General features: G+C 36.2%; 1 protein-coding gene across 4 annotated transcripts in view; it reads left to right on the forward strand.

Moving 5' to 3' along the window:
* SLIT2 (slit guidance ligand 2) overlaps window positions 1-19,228 on the forward strand; it is a 403,061-nt gene that overhangs the window by 239,700 nt on the left and 144,133 nt on the right. For all 4 annotated transcript variants that reach the window (XM_068975688.1, XM_068975691.1, XM_068975687.1 and 1 more), the window contains exon 5: window positions 10,654-10,725. In XM_068975688.1, coding sequence (XP_068831789.1) covers window positions 10,654-10,725 — 72 coding nt within the window. The remainder of the gene's footprint in view (window positions 1-10,653; window positions 10,726-19,228) is intronic.

The following is a 19,228-nucleotide window of genomic DNA, read 5'->3' on the forward strand; positions in this document are numbered from 1 at the left end:
ATGTTACCATGAATATGTGTTTGCTCTTTATTCATATATATATGTATGCTGGTCTTACGGACTATATTGAGATTTTTTAATGAAAAAATAGTATCACATCTTTGATATGTCTCAGTACATGAATAGTGCAATTCCAGATACAAATACATGGAGTTGTATTCAGGAAACTGTTATTTCTTTATTTGCATCCATGTTTTATGGACTAAATTATGAGACTCACACATATCCTTGGGCCTAATATTGAGAAAATTACAGAGATTTTATGTCCATCCGCTGAAACTGAGACTATTGTGTAGGCTTAATAAAGATTTTCAGTGACTGTGTTCCACTTGAAATATGTAATATTTATACTAACACCATGATTCTAACTTTGTTATTACGTTTATCTTAACTGATCTCAGTAAAGATATTTGGAAATTTAAAAATAATATTTTAAAATATCATTTTAATAATAATTTTTAACCATATCTTTGGGAAGAAAATAATATCATGGTCTTAATTTAGCAGAGTAAACCATGACACTTTCATGTAATATATCCTAAAGGAGACACCGAGTACCTATTAAATAAATAATCTGTTTGGAAATCTAAATGTCAATAAGTATAATCCTAATTCCCTAATCAGTTTTGGACATTTTTATTTATGCTTTATAGAGTCTCAAAGAGTCGGACATGACTGAAATGAGTTAGTATGACCCCAGCGAGGCACTATATTAAGCCTTGGCAATGCAATGGTGAATTATTCAGTATCTGTTCTCAGAAAATTTTGGCTCTTGTGGGGCATGTCAACAAGTAGACTAGCTATATGACCACAGCTAAATTGCATATCCTCTGTAAACTTCAGTTCCTTGCCTCCAAATGGTAATAAAAGAGTACTTCTGATATGATTATAGAAACAAATCAAAGTGTATCACCTAGCAGTTAATACTTTCCCAATGCAAGTTATCTTTGAGTATTATCTTATCCATCAATTCTAAATTGAACACATTTAGGTATCTATGGAGTCTTGCAACTGTCATCTGTAAGTTATGTAAAAACCTGTTGACACTTTTTCTTATGTGGAAGAAAGCACTATTATCAAAGCATATTGGAAATTAGAAGAAAAGCATTGTTTAGTTGCCAGGTTATATCCAACATTTTTGCAGTCCCATGGATTTTAACCCACTGGGCTCTTCTATCCATGGGATTTCCCAGGCAAAAGTACTGGGGTGGGTTGCCATTTTCTTCTCCAGGGGATTTTCCCAACCTAGAGATTGAACCGATGTCTCCTGCATTGGCGGTGGGCTCTTTACCACTGAGTCTCCAGGGAAGCCCAGAAGAAAACTAGGTGTGCGTTATTACTACTATGTTTGGTAAAGCTTTGGTTGCTGAGTACCTGAAGTTGTTGAGTCCACACTTACAAGACAATTTTTAGTAGAGAAACAGCACCAATAATCTCTGAAAAAAGACCATTCATATATTGGACAAAAATGATTTCTTTTAAAGATATGCTACATTGGATTAAATTAAGACCACGAAGAGACAGGATATGTGTGGGAGAGACAGCCCTGTTTAGCAAAAAGCAGTGGTCAAGTTGTTGGTTAAAAATATACCATAAAAGAAACAGAATTATCACAAAGCAATGATTATGTCATATCTTATGCTGTGAGTAAATACTTTTGGATGCATGAGTGAGAGAGTAAAAGTAAGAGAGAGAAATAGAACACAGCTGACTTTCCCACCTTCAGATATTGAAGTCTCCAGTACACTAAGTTTTGGTTCCTAGGAACAGTAACCTGCAAATATGAAATTTGTCAATGCATATCCTCTGAAAGAAGATTTATGTGTGCTATGTTAAATTCTCACAGTGGTACAAAGACTCATTAATCTGTCTTTCTCCCTCTGATCTCTTCATTGAACTCTAGTTTAATAACTCAAGGTTTTATAAAACAGTGACATTTACCTCTCCTGTGTTGCCTTGATATCAGTATATTTAAAAGTACTTTCAGGAGTCCAGTTTTCTTTCCTGATTTCCCCTTGCTGTGAATATAATACCAGATTTTGCTACTTACCAGTACTCCAACTTCAGGCTTATAACTTACCACCTTTTTTCCTTGCTCACGCATATCCGTTGCCATGTAAGATTTTTCTTCAGAATTTATTTTTCTTTCCATAAACCTTTGCTTATTAAAAGCCTGTGATATGCCAGGAATTCTTTATAAAGAAGATGAACTAAAATATCTGCCTTTATTCATCGTATTGTCTCAAAAGAAAGACAGTTATCACAAAAACAAATCAACTAAAAATTTGAGTGCTACAGTAGTATGTGTGCATGCCAGCTTAAGAGCACAGAGGCTGAAAATAACTGACTCCTCAATAATAAATAGTAATGTTTAATAGTTAATTTGTAATTATATAACAAGCTTATTGAGATTTAGTTATTTGAATACTAATTTTCATTAATAATAACATTGTTGTTTGGACCAGGCAAAATGGCCCTAAGAGTGATTTATTCTAGCTCATTTTATAGATGCACAAATGGAGAGAGGGGTAAGTGACCTGCACAGCGTCACATAGCAAATACATTACAGAGATCTTAGCACGTGGTTCAGCTGGGGGATTGGAAAAGAACTATGTTTAAGGGAGTACTGTTTGCTCTGTGTCTTGAACAGTATATAACCCTGCATTTCATGGTGATAGGACCTAGGTGCTTAAGAAAATAAAATGTGGATAAGCTGAAAGAGTTGGAAAGATGATTTTATAACAGGTGGGTTAAGAGAATGGAATCAATGAATGAAGGTCTGAAGTGAAAATAGAAGTGCAGAATGTATCAAGGAAGTCCCACAAGTGAGACACAACGTGAAGGCTTCAGGAAATTCCAAGAAAGCCATTGTAACTGGAGAAGAGTAGGCAAGGTGTAGAGATGAGGTCAAAAAGGATAAAGTGATGAGGTGTCCATCAATTATTTGGGAGTCTTGTAGACCTTATAATGCTTTGAGCTTTCCCCTCCTTTTAAGATGGGACATCAGTGAAGAATTTTGATTGGAGACATGACAAACTATGATTATAGGAAGGCAAAGGGAACAGAGAGAGACAGGAAGTCATGAAGATAATCCAGAGAAGAGAGGGCGGTAGCTTTCTCCGGGGATCAGAGGTGTAGGTAGACCAGATTCTGAAGATATTTTGAGCAGTCAGAGAGTTTTCTGGTGGATTGCATGTTGGGTGTAGAAGAATCTTAGATGTTGGTGAGGACTCCAAGCTTTTGGTCCGAACTACTGTGAGGATGGTGTCCTCTTAATTGAACTGTGTAAGAATTCAGGAGATGGTTATTTCAGTTGGACTTGATTTCAGTTTTGGAAATGTAAAGGTGGTGCCAGTGTGGAGGATATATTGTTAAGGATCATAAATCAAGACAAAGATATGAGTTTGGAATCTCAGTCATGTATGGAACGGTGATGACTATTGTTATCCAACAGGAACTATGACAATAGAAAAGGGGAGGAAGGAGCTTGATTCAAGATGCTGCTGAAGTAGTTTATGAATGAGTTGGATGGAGTAGAAGGGGGAGGATCCAAAATGGGAAACTCCAGGGTGATTACTACTAGTACCACTTGCCGGGGATCCCCTGATAGCGCAGTTGGTAAAGAATCTGCCTGCAATGCAGGAGACCCCAGTTCGATTCCTGGGTTGGGAAGATCCCCTGGAGAAGGGTTAGGCTACCCACTCCAGTATTCTGGCCTGGAGAATTCCATGGACTGTGTAGTCCAAGGGGTCGCAAAGAGTTCCACACAACTGAGCGACTTTCACTTTCTCAGGCCTGGCTCTGGGAGGCCTATATCTTTACAGTTATGCAAATACCAAGAAGCCTTTTCTGTTTGAAACCACTTATGTTCATCTGTGTTCATATCTTTCCTACCAAGACTAGCTTCAGAATGGGACAGTCTTTTCCAGCTCTTCTCACTTTCTTATCATGTCAGAAAATGAATAAACTAGACTTTCAGATTTAATGTGATCAGTAATTTTAATTCACATGGAAAATTCCAAATCATGCCTGATAATTTGCAGTGATTTTTTTTGTATTTTCTCAGGTTTATTGACATACATAATATTCATTTAATGTGTAGAACAAAATGATTTGATATATTGCTAAATGATTATTGCAGTATGTTTTATTAATAATCATTGAAAGTGAAAGTAAAAAGTGTTAGTCTCTCTGCTGAGTCTGACTCTTTTCTAACACCCACCAGGATCCTGTGTCCATGGGATCTTCCAGGCAGGAATACTGGCATGAGTTCCCGTTTCCTTCTCGAGGGTTATCTTCTCAACCCAGGGATCGAACCCATGTCTCCTGCATCTCCTGCAGTGGCAGGCAGATTCTTTACTACTGAGCCACCTGAGAAGCCCTAAAACAGAAGTATCTTTGGTATTCTCTAAAATCTTATCCCACCATATTACCTCACATAATTTAAGGGTTTCCCTGGTAGTTCAGATTGTAAAGAATCCACCTGCAATGCAGGCGACCCAGGTTGGACCCCTGGGTGAAGAAGATCCCCTGGAGAAGGAAATGGCTACCCATTCCAGTACTCTTGCCTGGAGAACGGTCCATGGGGTTGCAAAGAGTTGGACACAACTGAGTGACTAAGCACACACACATAGTTAAAAAATCTGAATAAGAACTTTTAATATTTACCTTCTTAGAATCTTCAAATATATAATACATTATTGTTAAATAACAGTCACAATGCTGTACATTACACACCCAAAGCAGCACTTTAATCTTATAACTGAGCATTTGTACTTTTTTACCACCTTTACCCATTCCTCTAACCCACCCCCCAATTTCCCACCTCTGGCAACCACCAATATGTTCTTTCTGTGAGTTCCACTTTTATTTGAGTCCACATATAATGAGATCATACAGTATTTGTCTTTCCTTGTTTGACTTATTGCACTTATTAACATGTGCTCTCAGGGTCTACCCATGTTGTGGCAAATAGCAGGATTTCCTTCTTTACCAGGTTGAATAATATTCTGTTCCATCTTCTTTATCCATTCATCCATTGATGGACACATGTTATTTCTATATCTTGGTTGTTGTTGATAATGCTGCAATGAACATAGGGGTGCAGATACTCTTTCAAGAGAATGATTTTGTTTCCTCTGGGTATATACCCAGGAGTAGGATTGCTAGGTTATGTGGTAGTTCTATTTTTAATCTTTTGAGGACCTGCTATTCTGTTTTCCATTGTGGTTGCACCAATTTACATTCCCACCAATAGTTCACTAGTGTTCCCTTTTCTCTGTGTCCTTGCCAAAACTTGTTATCTGTTGTATTTTTGATGATAATCATTCTGATAAGTGTAAGGTGACATCTCCTTGTGGTTTTGATTTGCATTTTCCTAATGATTTGTAATGTTATGCATCTTTTCATGTGTCTATATGTCTTCTTTGGAGAATGTCTGTTCAGATGCTTTGCCCATTTTTAATTGAGTTATTTATTTTCTGATATATAGATGTATGAGTTCTTTGTATATTGTGGACATTAACCCCTTATCAGATGCATGTTTTTCATATATTTTCTTCAGTTCTGTAGGTTGTCTCTTCGTTTTTTGATGGTTTTCTTTGCTGTGTAGAGCTTTTTTAGTTTGCTGTATATCCACTTGTTTATTTTTGCTTTTGTTGCCTTTGCTTTTTGAGTCAAGTCTAGAAAAAAATCATTGTTAAGATCAATGTCAAGGTGCTGACCACCTATGTTTTCTTTTTGGAATTTTATGGTTCCTGTCATATGTTTATGTTGAAGTCTTGAATCCATTTTAGTTTCTGTGTGTGAAACTAGCGGTCCAGTTTTATTCTGTTGTAGATGGCAGGACAGTTTTTCCAAAATCATTTCTTGAAAAGGCTATCCTGTCTCCATTATATGTTCATTTTTTTCTTTGTCATAAATTAATTTTTCATATGTGTGGGTTTATTTCTAAACTCTCAATTCTGCTCCATTGATCTGTCTCTTTTTCTGCTAATATCTTTCTATTTTTATTACTATAGCTTTGTAATATAGATTGAAGTCAGGAAGTGTGATGCCTCTGGCTTTGTTCTTCTTTCTCAAGATTGCTTTGGCCATTCAGGTTCTTTTGTGGGACCAAATAAATGTTAGGGTTGGCTGTTTGTTCTTTTTCTGTGGAAAATAGAACATTGGAGTTTTGAGAAGGATTGCATTGAATCTGTAGATCATTTTGGACGTTTTAGCGACACTAGTTCTTCCAGTCCCTGAGCATGTGATACCTTTCCATTTGGTTGTGTCCACAAATTTACAAAGCAAATTTAGCCCCTTGTCTTCCATCCCAGCTCCTCAGTGACCACACTTGTTTTCCCTAAACACTTTTCACATTTTTGCATTTTGCTGTTGCCTTCCTCAGTAAAGTTGAGTGAGTCCAAACTCTCCCCAAGTAGTCAAGCCCCTTAACCCCAACACTCCACTGTATTGTTCAATGCTCTCCAAAAAACTGCCTAGTTCACTGGATACCCACCCTTTTTCCACAATACTTCCCAATGCACCTCTTTGCCAATTGTCCCTGCCTGCTCCAAAATTCAATTTCCAGATTAATCTTCCTAAAAATCAACTCCAATCAAGCCATTTCCTTTTCTGAAGCACATTTTTACACTCTGTTGCCCAGTGATGTAATTACAGACTCTTCCATTGGCAGATCTATCCTGCTAACTCAGTAGTTCTGGCTCATTTTTCTCATATCACATAGTTCACAAAACAATGCACTCTCATCAGTAATATCTCACATTGCCTACAATGGTCTTTCAAGGAACAGAGATATACTTAGTCTCCTAACAGAATAACTGTAACATGTATGTGACCAGTACCTCTATAGTGGTTACTGTATGTCAGGCACTTTTTGACCACTTTAAGAATATGATTTCATTGAATCCACCTAACAGTCCTATAATATAGACACTGTTATTGTTTCATTTTACAAATGAGGAAACTGAGGTACAGGAAACATAAGCAATTATCCCAAGGTCACGTGGTTAATAAATGGAAGAGCTAAAGAATTCAACCTCAGATAGCCTCAGCCTGTAGTCTATGCTGTTAATTCCTCTGGCATGTTTACCCTCTCCTTAAATTTCTGTCAACCACCCATACCAACACTGGAGGATGAGAAATATTGAGCTCAATTGTTTTCATCAAATTTCCAAAAATTCCTTTTTTATTTCGAAAGTGGCTTGAGTCAGCTAACTCTCCAATAAATGTTACTTCTCTGATCTTTTAAATCACTCTTTTCAGATGGTACCACTCAGGCTTTACTTATCCCATATTCTCTTTGTTGTCATCAAACTGTGAGATAAAAAATCACATCTCTATACTGAGATTGAAAAAAAAAAATCACAACCAAGCTCACGATAGACACTGTAAATTCTGATTTCCCAATTTTGTTAATGGTTCCTCTAATCTAAGTTAAAAGTGACTCATATCTCCTCTCTCTCTTTTGCCTAATCCACATCCACATACAATTCGCTTCCACGTTTGGTTCTTCATGGATTCCTGATACCACTCTCAATCTTTTGCACCTTTTCTGTCTAAAGGGTGGGAGATGCCTCATCCATTAACTAGGTCAGAGTAAATAAGCAATGTTTTTATTAACAGTTATTCTATTGTTTGACATTCTCATTGCTTTTCCCCCAACTATCATAAAAATCTTGTATCTGGTTATTTAGATTTGAGTCTTTGACCCCTGATATTCTGCTAAATTCTGTTGACAGCTTAATCTAAGGAAAAACATCCGCTCAGCTCCCATCCACCACTCTCGCCTTCCTACCACTGTCGGCTGAAAGAACTCACTCTTTGGTGGGTACGAAAATGTCTGCTAATTGCATCACTGATTTCTCCTTCCAAACTCATCTCTTATTACTCCACGGCATGTTACACCTTCTAAGAAAACCAGACCAAAAGCTACTCCCATGAAAAGTTCTGCTTTGCATCTCCATACTCTTGCTTGTGCCATTTATTTCACACAAAAATGCCAATGAAATAAGTCAGAGGCTGAGGTCGCACAGAGTCTGACATGACTGAATTGACTTAGCAGCCGCAGCAGCAGCAGGATGAGGTAAGAAAAAAATCTCTGAAGTTTTAGGTCACAGCAAGGATGTTTAGCACTAATACCTGACATCTCTGAAGCTTGGTTTCTTTATAGTAATAAGTAATAATAACAGTGATAACAATAATACCTACTTCACAAGATGGCTACATGGTTTAAAATATAAATTTTGAAATTGTATTATTTCTAAAATTCAAATATTGCATATAGAAGTTACTAAAAACTTGTTTAGGTTCTTCTTCCTGTCATGAGTGAACATTGCCCATTTAACTTAAGGGAACTGAGATCCATAACTGAAGTTGGCTGCCAGAGTGAGATGGGCACAAGAGCAGAGACCCCATAGAATAGTCTACTCCTGGGGCAGTGACACATGAAACATCGATCTTAAGGCTCCGAGCCTAATTGTTACTCACTCTTATATAAAAGATAAGATGGTAAGTGTTAGCAAAATAAAACCTTTCTATGTTCTAGAATTCTGCCTGAGGCGATCAAAAAGACTAAAATCTGAACTCAGCATCTCTGCCACTTTTATTCACCTTGGGCTTTCCAAGTGGCATCCGTCTGCCTGCAGTGCAGGAGATGCAGGAGACGTGGCTCCATCCCTGGGCTGGGAAGACGCCCTGGAGGAGGAAATGGCAACCCACTCCAGTATTCTCGCCTGGGAAATCCCATGGATAGAGCCTGGCAGGCTACAGTCTATGGGGTCACAAAGAGTAGGGCACGACTGAACACACGCACACACACACACACACACACACACACACACACACACACACTCACACTCGCACAGTCTCTAAAGCAGTCTGTTTTGTTCTAGGAGAACAAAAGTGGAAAAAGAAAACAAATGATGAGAAAACATTGAATTGACAGAGGCACAACAATAAAATCACTATCGGTTTTCAAGGAGTGCTCTAGATTTAAATTTGCTTGAACTCAGTTTTTTCCCTCCTCACTTCTTACTACTTTCTGAAATGTCTTTCTCTAGCATCTCTCTTACCTTCTCTTAGCTTAGTAGCCTCCTTTGAGCACTGTTTCTGGCATTAAGGCTTTTAAATATGTATTCTTAATTCGATGTAATTAAACAAAGGAAGGAAATCAGTCTGAATCAATGACAAGCTGGAGAAACAAGCGATTTTTAAGGAAATGAAGTTTTATTACTCTTAGGGATATACTGAAGCTATAAAAGACAGTTCACTTAGAACATAAATGGCGACATTAACACCTACATAAGCATATCTTACAAACTCACTGTTTGGAATAAAACACACATGTACTTTTCTTTTTTCTAAGGACTTTTACTGTTTAAATAGACTAACGTTTGTTTCTACAGATTGCTTAGCGAACCTTTTTTTAAAAAATTTGAACATTGCAGATATTGAGATATAAATGCAAATCTCAGTTGTTTAAAACTTGGTGCTCATGAGGTCAAAACCACACACTAAATCTCTATATCAGCTAGTTTTCTCTATTGTGTGGTCATAACTGTGTGAGCAACCAGCTCTGGTCATAAGCACTGGGGGAGAGGCTGTCGATGAATTTGTCCAGTATGCCTTCGCTTAATTGGAAAATGGCTCTGTTTCACAGCCACACACCCGTGGTCAGTAGCTTCACCTTTCTTCGTAAGCGTCGGTTATTTTGAATTTTAAAGATAATTTTAGTACCTTCATTGTTACTTTAATACTTTATTTATATGCTGTTTCAGCTTTCTGCTATGTGGTAATGTTATTTAAAATTTCCTCTTTTCGATGACATTTCTTGCATTGTGTATTTATATCCTATTTGTTAAGTCTAATAATACTATATGAGCTTATAGAATTGCGTCTGAACTCTGAAGGGAAAATAACGATCCATTTCATGAGATGAGTAATTTTTACAAACTCTCCTTTCAGCTCAAAGAGTGCTTTTTGTTCCCTTGATTAAAATGTATTTTCTCGATTAAATTAAAATGCAAATATAGATGGTCTGTGTTTATGGTTATAATAGAATTATTTAAAGAAGGTTTTAAATCAATGTGCTGTTAATATTTCATGCAGGAACTGTGGGTTTTATTGTTGGGCCAGTACAGCCATGTTCCATTTTCAAGATTACTTAAAGTGCTATGAAAACTTAATCATACTGCCCTGGTTTTATCAGTTTTGCCCAGTCTTCTCTAAGATGTTAAAAGGAACTATTTTCCTATATACTTCTTAAGTTATATCAGTGGTGTTGGAGAAATATCAAGTACTGTTTATTTAGAACCCTTTAAAATTGAGTTATGAACAATTTGCTGTTTGTTTTAAAGAAATATTTTATTACACAGAAGTGAATCAACTTTTAAATTTAAGAGAACCATATTTAATAATTTATTATGAACTAAAGATCTGAAAAGTTACTTCAAGAGACTATTTTGTCCAAATTTTTAATTTCTATTAGAAATATAAAATATTTGTATTAGAAATTGCATCTAGTGCTATTAATTTAATTATAATGATTTAGTGTTTCTTTTTTGGAAAGTGACATCACTTCTCAATAATTATTAAAATAACTCTTAAACCATATTTATAACTTGATCTTTTATCCCTTTTCTTTTTTAGTGACCTCAGTGAAAACCAGATTCAGGCAATTCCAAGGAAAGCTTTTCGTGGGGCAGTTGATATTAAAAATCTGTAAGTATTTTTTCTAATTGATACTGTTGTTTTTAAAATTATCCATTTTCCAAGTTTAATTCATATTAAATAAAGTGTCAGGAAAGACATGGTGAAAGCTTATGCATTTTATGCTTCCTTAGGAGAACTGTAACAATAAGTTTTAAATCATTTTTACATGTTATCTGAAGGAAGTCTCATTTAGAAGATGTCTTGAAACTGAAAGTTATCAAATAATAACTGCAGTTGTTATCACAAGGTTCTTCAAACCTTCTGGTTAACCTTGTGAAGTCTAAAGAAATGATTTTATTAAAAGGCATTTACAATGTATTTTCTTCCCTCTTACTATGAGCTTATTTCAATAGTACCTTTTTCACTTGTTATTGGTGTTTATTGGAAACACAGACTATTTTTTTTCTGGAAAGAGTAGATAATATTTTCTTGTTGGAGATACCTGTGGCCTAGAGCTACTGCTTTTTAAAATAGCTTTTAGATCACCATTTTTATTAAATTCCGAAGTGTGGGAATGAGAAAAGTGTCTTTCAATTTGTGTGAATACTTTTCTTAGATTTTCCCTTTTATCTTTATGAAAGAATGTATGTATAGCCTTCTTTAAAAAGCAAAGTAAAAGAAACCTATGTGTTTTTCCTTGGTAAATGTTTAATCTAGTGTCTGGTGTAGATGTGTTGTTTTGTAAGTGCACATAGGTCTTTACATATCAGATTTAAGATTACAGTGGCAACCCTAACATTATCGATATGTATCTTAATAAATTTTAAAGTATCATATTAACCTTTTGAAACGACTGCTTTTGACCGACTGTAAAACTAGGATGTAAAGTGTTTTCTTTAGCTTCTGCATTAGTTTGGAATGTAAAGGGAAAAGCCCCTGTGTGCTGAGATTAACTATCAGAAATTCAGTGTTTCTTACCTTTGTAAGAAACGGGGTAGAAACTCTTTCAAGAATTAACTTACTTTCAGAATTTTCCATGGTGGAATCCAACATTTCTCAAGTAGTGAATGTGATACAGATGTTTTCCTTCGTCAAAGAAGACGACTGTTTATAAAGCTATAAGCTATGGCCTCTACATCTTCTCTTCATTGTAAATGGTTTTTGTTTTAAATTTGTACTTTCTAAGTGTACAGGTAGAGATAGAAAAATATAGACTTCTAAGTATAAATATGTAGCGCCATCAGAATCCTGGCCTTAGACTTTTGTTAGCATTTACATGTTAAAAGAGATTTTATTTGCTTAGATTTAATCTCTAATGAATATTGAGGAAAATCTTCAAGTAGATTCAGAGATATAGGGTGTTCAAAACTGCCTCTATATTATCTCTTGTCAGAACAACACAAAGATGCCTATGTAGCACCTACTCAAGTTGTCTATATGTCTCTGTGAAAGGACAGTAATGGCCAAAGTTGACCATCCTTTGGGAATGCCTCTTGGAGTCTTTTAACAGTATTCTCGCTAAAGCCTGAAAACAGGTGGCTTTTAATCTTAGTAACGATATTTAGGGAATCCAAGTCTGCAAGTAATCCTTCTCCCATGTTTAAGGATGCATTTGGGAGTGAGATACCAGTCATGGTGAAATTCTTCCTTAATTCCTCTTTGTTTCTTCTTTAAAAATGCAATTCTAAAAGTTTAGAGATAAAAAGAAAAGTGAGATACTGACCAATGTACTTTGAGGAGTGCATCATTGATTTGGTGGGATTTGGAAAATATTTTCCTCCACTATATCATTTCCCCTTTTCTAGTTTAAACACAGTTATTTAAAAACTGTGAGATGAGCCTAGGACTGGAGTCTCAGAATATTTTGCTATTTTTGTTTGTTTGTTTTGTAAACATGACAATTCATTAAACTTCACTGAGCCTTAACTTTTACTTTTATGAAATCAATATAGTAATTGCTTGCACTTGTGATTATTAGAGGAAAAAGGTACTAAGGAGAGAGAAAATTAGAATATGGACTAATCTGTAATATTAGTGAGAGATCAGATAGGCCATGGGCCAATTAGACATTAAGCTGCAAAGTAGGAAAAAAATACATATATATATGTGTATCTCAGAAGGTACTAAATATATGCAAGACCCTGATTTATAAACAAATTGTGAAGTGCCACAGATACTGAGGAAAGAAAGAGATAAAGGTGTTGCTTGAGGTTATCAGGGAATACTTTAGAAAAGAATTACTGAAAAGAAAATATACAGAAATCTTCAAGGAGGTTGGTTCATACTGTATATTGGTCAATAAAAGCAGATTGAGAAAGTAAGAATTTATTAAGACCTATTGAAAGCCTGATTACTGGGTTTTGAAGGGATTGGAGGATAAAATTAAATGAAATGTGTGTGTGATGGAAGGAATATGTCTGTATCTTTAAGGTGAGCCAGTACTAATTCGGAATAGCAGCACTAGCAGAAAGCATAGCAGTCAGAATATGGAGAACGCTGAGTAGAATGGCATCCAAATGATTTTATTTTTGGAGATTTCTTATTTTATGGAGGAAAGGGGGCTTAAGAAACTATGTGGATGCTGAATGGTGATGGTCAAAAGAACAGTTTGTTCCTGCTACTCTCACTGGCTTCCGTGTAAAAGTGTGAAAGACCATGGAAACAACCTTGAAACACCTTAATGCATTTATAGGTTTATTTAATTAAAAAGGATCATATAAGTTTCATGGGACTCTGTCTGAAGTTTAGTTTTATCATTAAAAGTTAAGAAAAGTATTTAGTAAAATATGTTAGCACTGAGAGTAAATTTTAATTCATATTGTTATTAAAATGGTAAATGTAGGTCATCAAGTAATGACTAAGTAAAAGTCCAGAAGTATTGACATTATTATTATTATGAACGCTCAGTGTGGGAAGTGAAAGTGAAAGTCGCTCAGTCTTGTCTGATTCTTTATGACCCCATGGACTATACAGTCCATGGAATTCTCCAGGCCAGAATACTGGAGTGGGTAGCCGTTCCCTTCTCCAGGGGATCTCCCAAACCAGGGATCGAACCCAGGTCTCCTTATTGCAGGCAGATTCTTTACCAGCTGAGCCACCAGGGAAGCCCAAGAATACTGGAGTGGGAAGCTATCCTTTCTCCAGCAGATCTTCCTGACCCAGGAAACAAAATGGGGTCTCCCACATTGCAGGCAGACTCTACCAGCTCAGCCACAAGGGAAGTCCATTCAGTGTGGGAAGGAGAGGCATAATGCTCTGTCCTGTATATCATGCCAGTGTGTTCATGTACAGTTTGGACAAGCCTTCATGGTCCCATGATGGCTAGTATTCAAGGCTTACAGAGATAAAAGAGAAAACAGAAGCCTTTACAGAAGAAATATGTGCTTTAGGTGCATCAGGATAATATTTTGTGTAGTGTTAGTTGCTTAGTTATGTCCAACTCTGTGCAACCCCACAGACTATAGCCCAGCAGTCTCCTGTGTCCATGGGATTCTCCAGGCAAGAATAGTGGAATGAATTTTCATTCCCTTCTCCAGAGGATCTTCCCAGCCCAGGGATCGAACCCTGGTCTCCTGCATTGCAGGCAAACTCTTTACCCTTTGAGCTACAGAGAAGACCTTGATATTTTGTATAGCACTGTCTAAAATATTGGTCTAATGCACTGTACTGGGTTTATGGGAGTTACCACATATTCAGGCTTTATTCTGAGTAAATTCCAGGTATCAGAAGATTTTCACCGGAAGCACTTGCTTTAATCTTGTGGATTGGCTAAATAAGCTCAAGGCAAGATCCTGACAATATGAAATTGATGCTGTAGAAATTTTGCAAATTAGCAGATCTTATTCGTTTTCCTTCAGGCAAGCCACAGTAAAACTATTCTAGACAGATGGACATTTATCTTGCTGTTAAATATCTCCAGGGAGGACATCCCATAACTTTTTTGCTTACCTCTATTAATTTCCAAACTGGATTAAGACCCTTTATATTTTTTGTTGTTACCCAATTTTCTCCAGCTGCTACTTAAACCAGTTTTTTTTCCCCCGGCATTTGAGACAGTGAGATCTGAGAATAACAAGATCATATCAAAATATCAACTATCTAATTGTATTTATAGTAGTCACTGGCAGCCAATTTATATAGGATTTACATCTGTGTTTTTAAACTCGCCAATCAAGTGTGAATGAAAGTACTGATAGTATCATTACCAAATGATGCCTTACTGAAGTGATGATCACTGTTTATATTATTTTTCTTGATAAATTTGTATATATATTTAAATATGTAACACTGACTAATAAAGTCTTGGCTATCTCCTGATCGTTTCTAAATGAAGACATGTTACATTGTGCTACTGTTTTGTTTACAAGTATGTATGAGGCTTTTCCTTTCAATTGAATGACTTAGGAGAGTATTCAAATTAAATTTTGATTTATTGCTAAGACTTGCAAGCTTTTTCTCTAAGTATGCATTTTATGAGTTCAAAAATTTTTCAAGAGTCTCTTGTTTTTATGTAAAATAATTCCTACTCATGTTATCCCAGGATTTAAACAAAAAACACCAATTTATGAACTTAAAATTCAAATTGTTGACAATAGTTATTGAGATTGCAAAAGTGAAAGTGTTAGCCACTCAGTCGGGTCTGACTCTTTGTGACCCCATGGACTGTAGTACACCAGGCTCCTCTGTGCATGGAATTCTCTAGGCAAGAATACTGGAATTCCCTTCTCCAGGAGATGTTCCCAACCCAGGGATCAAACCTGGGTCTCCTGCATTGCAGGACCTGAATACTTAAAATAATTAAATTCCAACAGGCATTATTTTAGATAGTCTCTTTAAAGTACATCATATCTGTTTTTTATTCTTCTTTCATGTTGCAGTATATCTTCAAAATGTACTCTATATTCCAAACTTTACTATTTGTAAATGAATACATTCATTTTCTATCTGCTTGCATTATACAAATTCTAGTACATTTTCATCTGTTATCAACTGTACTCCCTCTTTCTATTAAAACTATCCATGGGTTAAAATAGGTGAGGGGAAAATATTTATATTTTTTTTTTACTATATATTGATTTAAAGACAAGCATTTAAGTTAAAAGATGATTTAACTTGGTTCTCTTTGAGTAAGTCATGGTGTCATTTGGGAAACAAGAATGCATGACTATAGTAATTTTAAGAAACAAAACTATTTGGGATGCACTGATTATTAGTGATAAGATTTGGCAAATAGGAAAAAGAAGGTTAATCTATATGTTGTTACACACTATTATATTATTTAGAAATTTTTTTCTAAAACTCTATCATCTTCAGTTTATTTTATTGATGGATGGTCATTTAAAACCCATAGGAGGAAAATTCACAGTTGTATAGCAAATCACAGGAAGACATATATTTTGGTTTTTTTCCACCCTTGCCAATTTTTAAATATCAATCCACTCTTCTCCTTTCCTCTGTCATCTTCATGTTGTTGTTTAGTCGGTAAGTCCTGTCTGACTCTTTTGCAACCAATGGACAGTAGCCTGCCAGGTTCCAATGTCCTTGGGATTTCCTAGGCAAGAATACTGGAGTGGGTTGCCATTTCCTTCTCCAAGGGATCTTCCCCATCCAGAGATCAAGCTTGCATCTCTTCCATTGGCAGGCTGATTCTTTACCACTGAGCCACCAGGGGAGCCTCATACTTCATGATAATAAAGGAACAAGGGTTGTCCACATAATAGAGAATCAATATATAACAATCAGAAAGTGAAAGTGTTAGTCACTTTGTCGTGCCCAACTCTTATACTGGAGTGGGTCGCCATTCCCTTCTATTCCTTCCTGGCCCAGGAATAGAACCCAGGTCTCCTGCATTGCAAGTGTTTACTGTCTGAGCCATCAGGGAAGCCCTAACAATCAAAGAGTGTATTACATATTTTACCATTCAAATGCAAGACTTACCTTATCTTTGACCTGTAAGTTAAATCATGTTTACAGAATGTTGACCATAATCAGCTACTTTTCATGTTTAGTTTACTATATTTCTCATCATACTTAATTACATATTTATTACATAATTATTATAAAAAGAATATCCACTTGTATAAAATTAAAATTGTGATTTTTTTTTTGCTCTCAGCTCCTTCCTAGTGTTTTCAGTGAGCCTGAGACTGGAGAGACTTTGAAGGGGAGACTGGTTTCTCACTCAAGGGGCCTGCTATCCTTAGTGTTAAAATAAATACCACACATGGTTCTTAGGCATAGAACCTTCCTAATGTATCTGTGGAGATGATTTTTCATTTACATAGATAGCAAATGAAGTTTATTTTTATGATATGAGGACTAGAGCCCCTCTTAACATCTATTTTAAGTCTTCCCTTCGTAGCTCAGCTGGTAAAAGAATTCGCCTGCAATATGGGAGACCTGGGTTCCATCCCTGGGTTGGGAAAATCTCTGGAGAAGAAAAGGCTACCCATTCCAGTATTCTGGCCTGGAGAATTCCGTGGACTGTGTAGCCCACAGGATTGAAAAGAATTGGACACAACTGAGTGACTTTCACTAACATCTAGATTGCTGCCTGTGGTCATAAAGGATAACTTGTAACTCGCAGTTATCTGGGTTCTAAAATGTAAAGTGTATCAGGAACTCAGCAGATGCCATAGGCAGTACCATGGGAACTGTCCGTGGTCCTGTAAATTGCCTGCTTTGTACTCCCTGTAAAAAAGCACACTGAATTGTGATAATCTCCAGTAACTATGGGCAAGTTTGTTACCAGCAACCTCTCCAACTTTGCATTTTGCTCAGTCTCCAGGTGCCTTAGCACTCTTTTTATTGATAGCATTTTCTCATGTAAAGATGAATCTATACAGCATACCTTCATAGTCATTTTCCAAAGCAAAACAAAACACACAAGAAATCTTGATTAAAGAGTTGGGAATCTGATTCACATATGTATAAAATAGCCATTGTCTTGATCTTTCAGTGGTTGCTTGTTCTTCTTGAGACAGAACAGATCTTTCTGTTTTTGCTTCCCCAACCCTGGACAGCCAGCCATACTTTCCTCCCTCTGAACACTTATAATAACCTGCTAATGGAGTTTTGATCTCCAGTGTATATTATCATTAGGGAATTTCAATGTTCCAGCCAAATTTTGTTTACATAAAGCATTGTTTTTCATCCCATCACTTCCTGGTTGAAAATCATTCCGCTTATTAAAACAAAAGCAAAACGCTTTGCTATAGGCATCATGGTAAAGCCTTGGGAATTTAGTGGAATATTGTCTACAATAGTTCTACAGGGTCTATAGGAATATAGGCTATTCTCTGAGAGAACAGTGAGTTTTACCCAATGGCATTGCTTCTAGTCTCTTTAGATATTCCTACTGATCCCAAAATTCAGAGAACTGTGCAGGCTCACAGCCTCCTCTCCCACTGAATCTGTGCACAAGTTCTTTGCTCAAATCAGAACGATCTCTGTCTTGCAGACATTTACTCTGAACATTATAGAGCCTCGGTTCACAACTATTCTTTGAACCAGTCTCCTCCATAGGGAATACCCACTTTTATTTCTGTCTTACTGGATTCTACCCATTTTTTAGGGATTAGGGGATTTTTTCTTCTCCCTCACACTATTATTTTCGCCTAGGGCAATCTCTTCCTTCTCTGAAATTCTGTAATATTCTTCTTCTGACTTCTTCCTTGAAAATTTGCCTTTAGAAATTCAGCCTAAACCTCTATTTGCAGAACGAATAGCTCCTGAATCTCTCTTCCTAGCCACCTGTGTCTAATGAGGGCTTCAACAATACATAGATTTAAAGTTGAATCAAGGTTTCACTAAACATTTACTACTTGTTTTGCATAACTTGTTTAACTTCTGTGGGCCTTCTTTTCTTATCTGTAAAATCAAAATAGCGAAAATACCTACCTTCTCAAGTAATTGTGAGGAATAATACGATGGGTATGTCTCAAGACCCTGCTATTTACTGTGCAGTCAATAAATGCTAGCAATTATTAATATTGTCAGTTTCAATTTCTACCTCCCTGATTAGTTTATTTAGACTTGCCAGAACCGGAAGGTCAGTTTAGCTGTCTTTCCTCCAGCGTCTATTATCATCTCTCTTAGAGCTACCTTGAACTTCCTCCTAATAAATTAACAAATGGATATAACTGTATACTATGGCTTATTGCAATAAAAGCTGAGATTCTTTCTTCTTGTGAGAAAAACAAAGTGTTACTTGAAACATTGCAAAAAGAGTTAAATTCTCAACGTAAGTAATTTAAGATTCTTCAGAAAGTCCTTTCCTTGGTTATATTCTTCACTAATGCCCAGGCTAACACAGTTGTGCTTTCATGCCGAGGTAAATGATACAGTTGCAGAAACTTCTCTCTAGGATGGATTAATTTAAATTTTTCTCGTGCCCTGTGTATATTATGACTTAAATCTTAGACTACTTGTTACACAATCATTATTGGCATAAGATTTGTATATTTAGACACTCATATTTACCTGAACTTTATACATACAAGGGAAGAAATAGAACAGATTCTGCCCATATCCTTACCAGCATTTTTTCTTTTTCTCCCATTACATTTATGTT

The sequence above is a fragment of the Capricornis sumatraensis genome, chromosome 7 (assembly GCF_032405125.1).
Source record: "Capricornis sumatraensis isolate serow.1 chromosome 7, serow.2, whole genome shotgun sequence".
Lineage (NCBI taxonomy): Eukaryota > Metazoa > Chordata > Mammalia > Artiodactyla > Bovidae > Capricornis > Capricornis sumatraensis.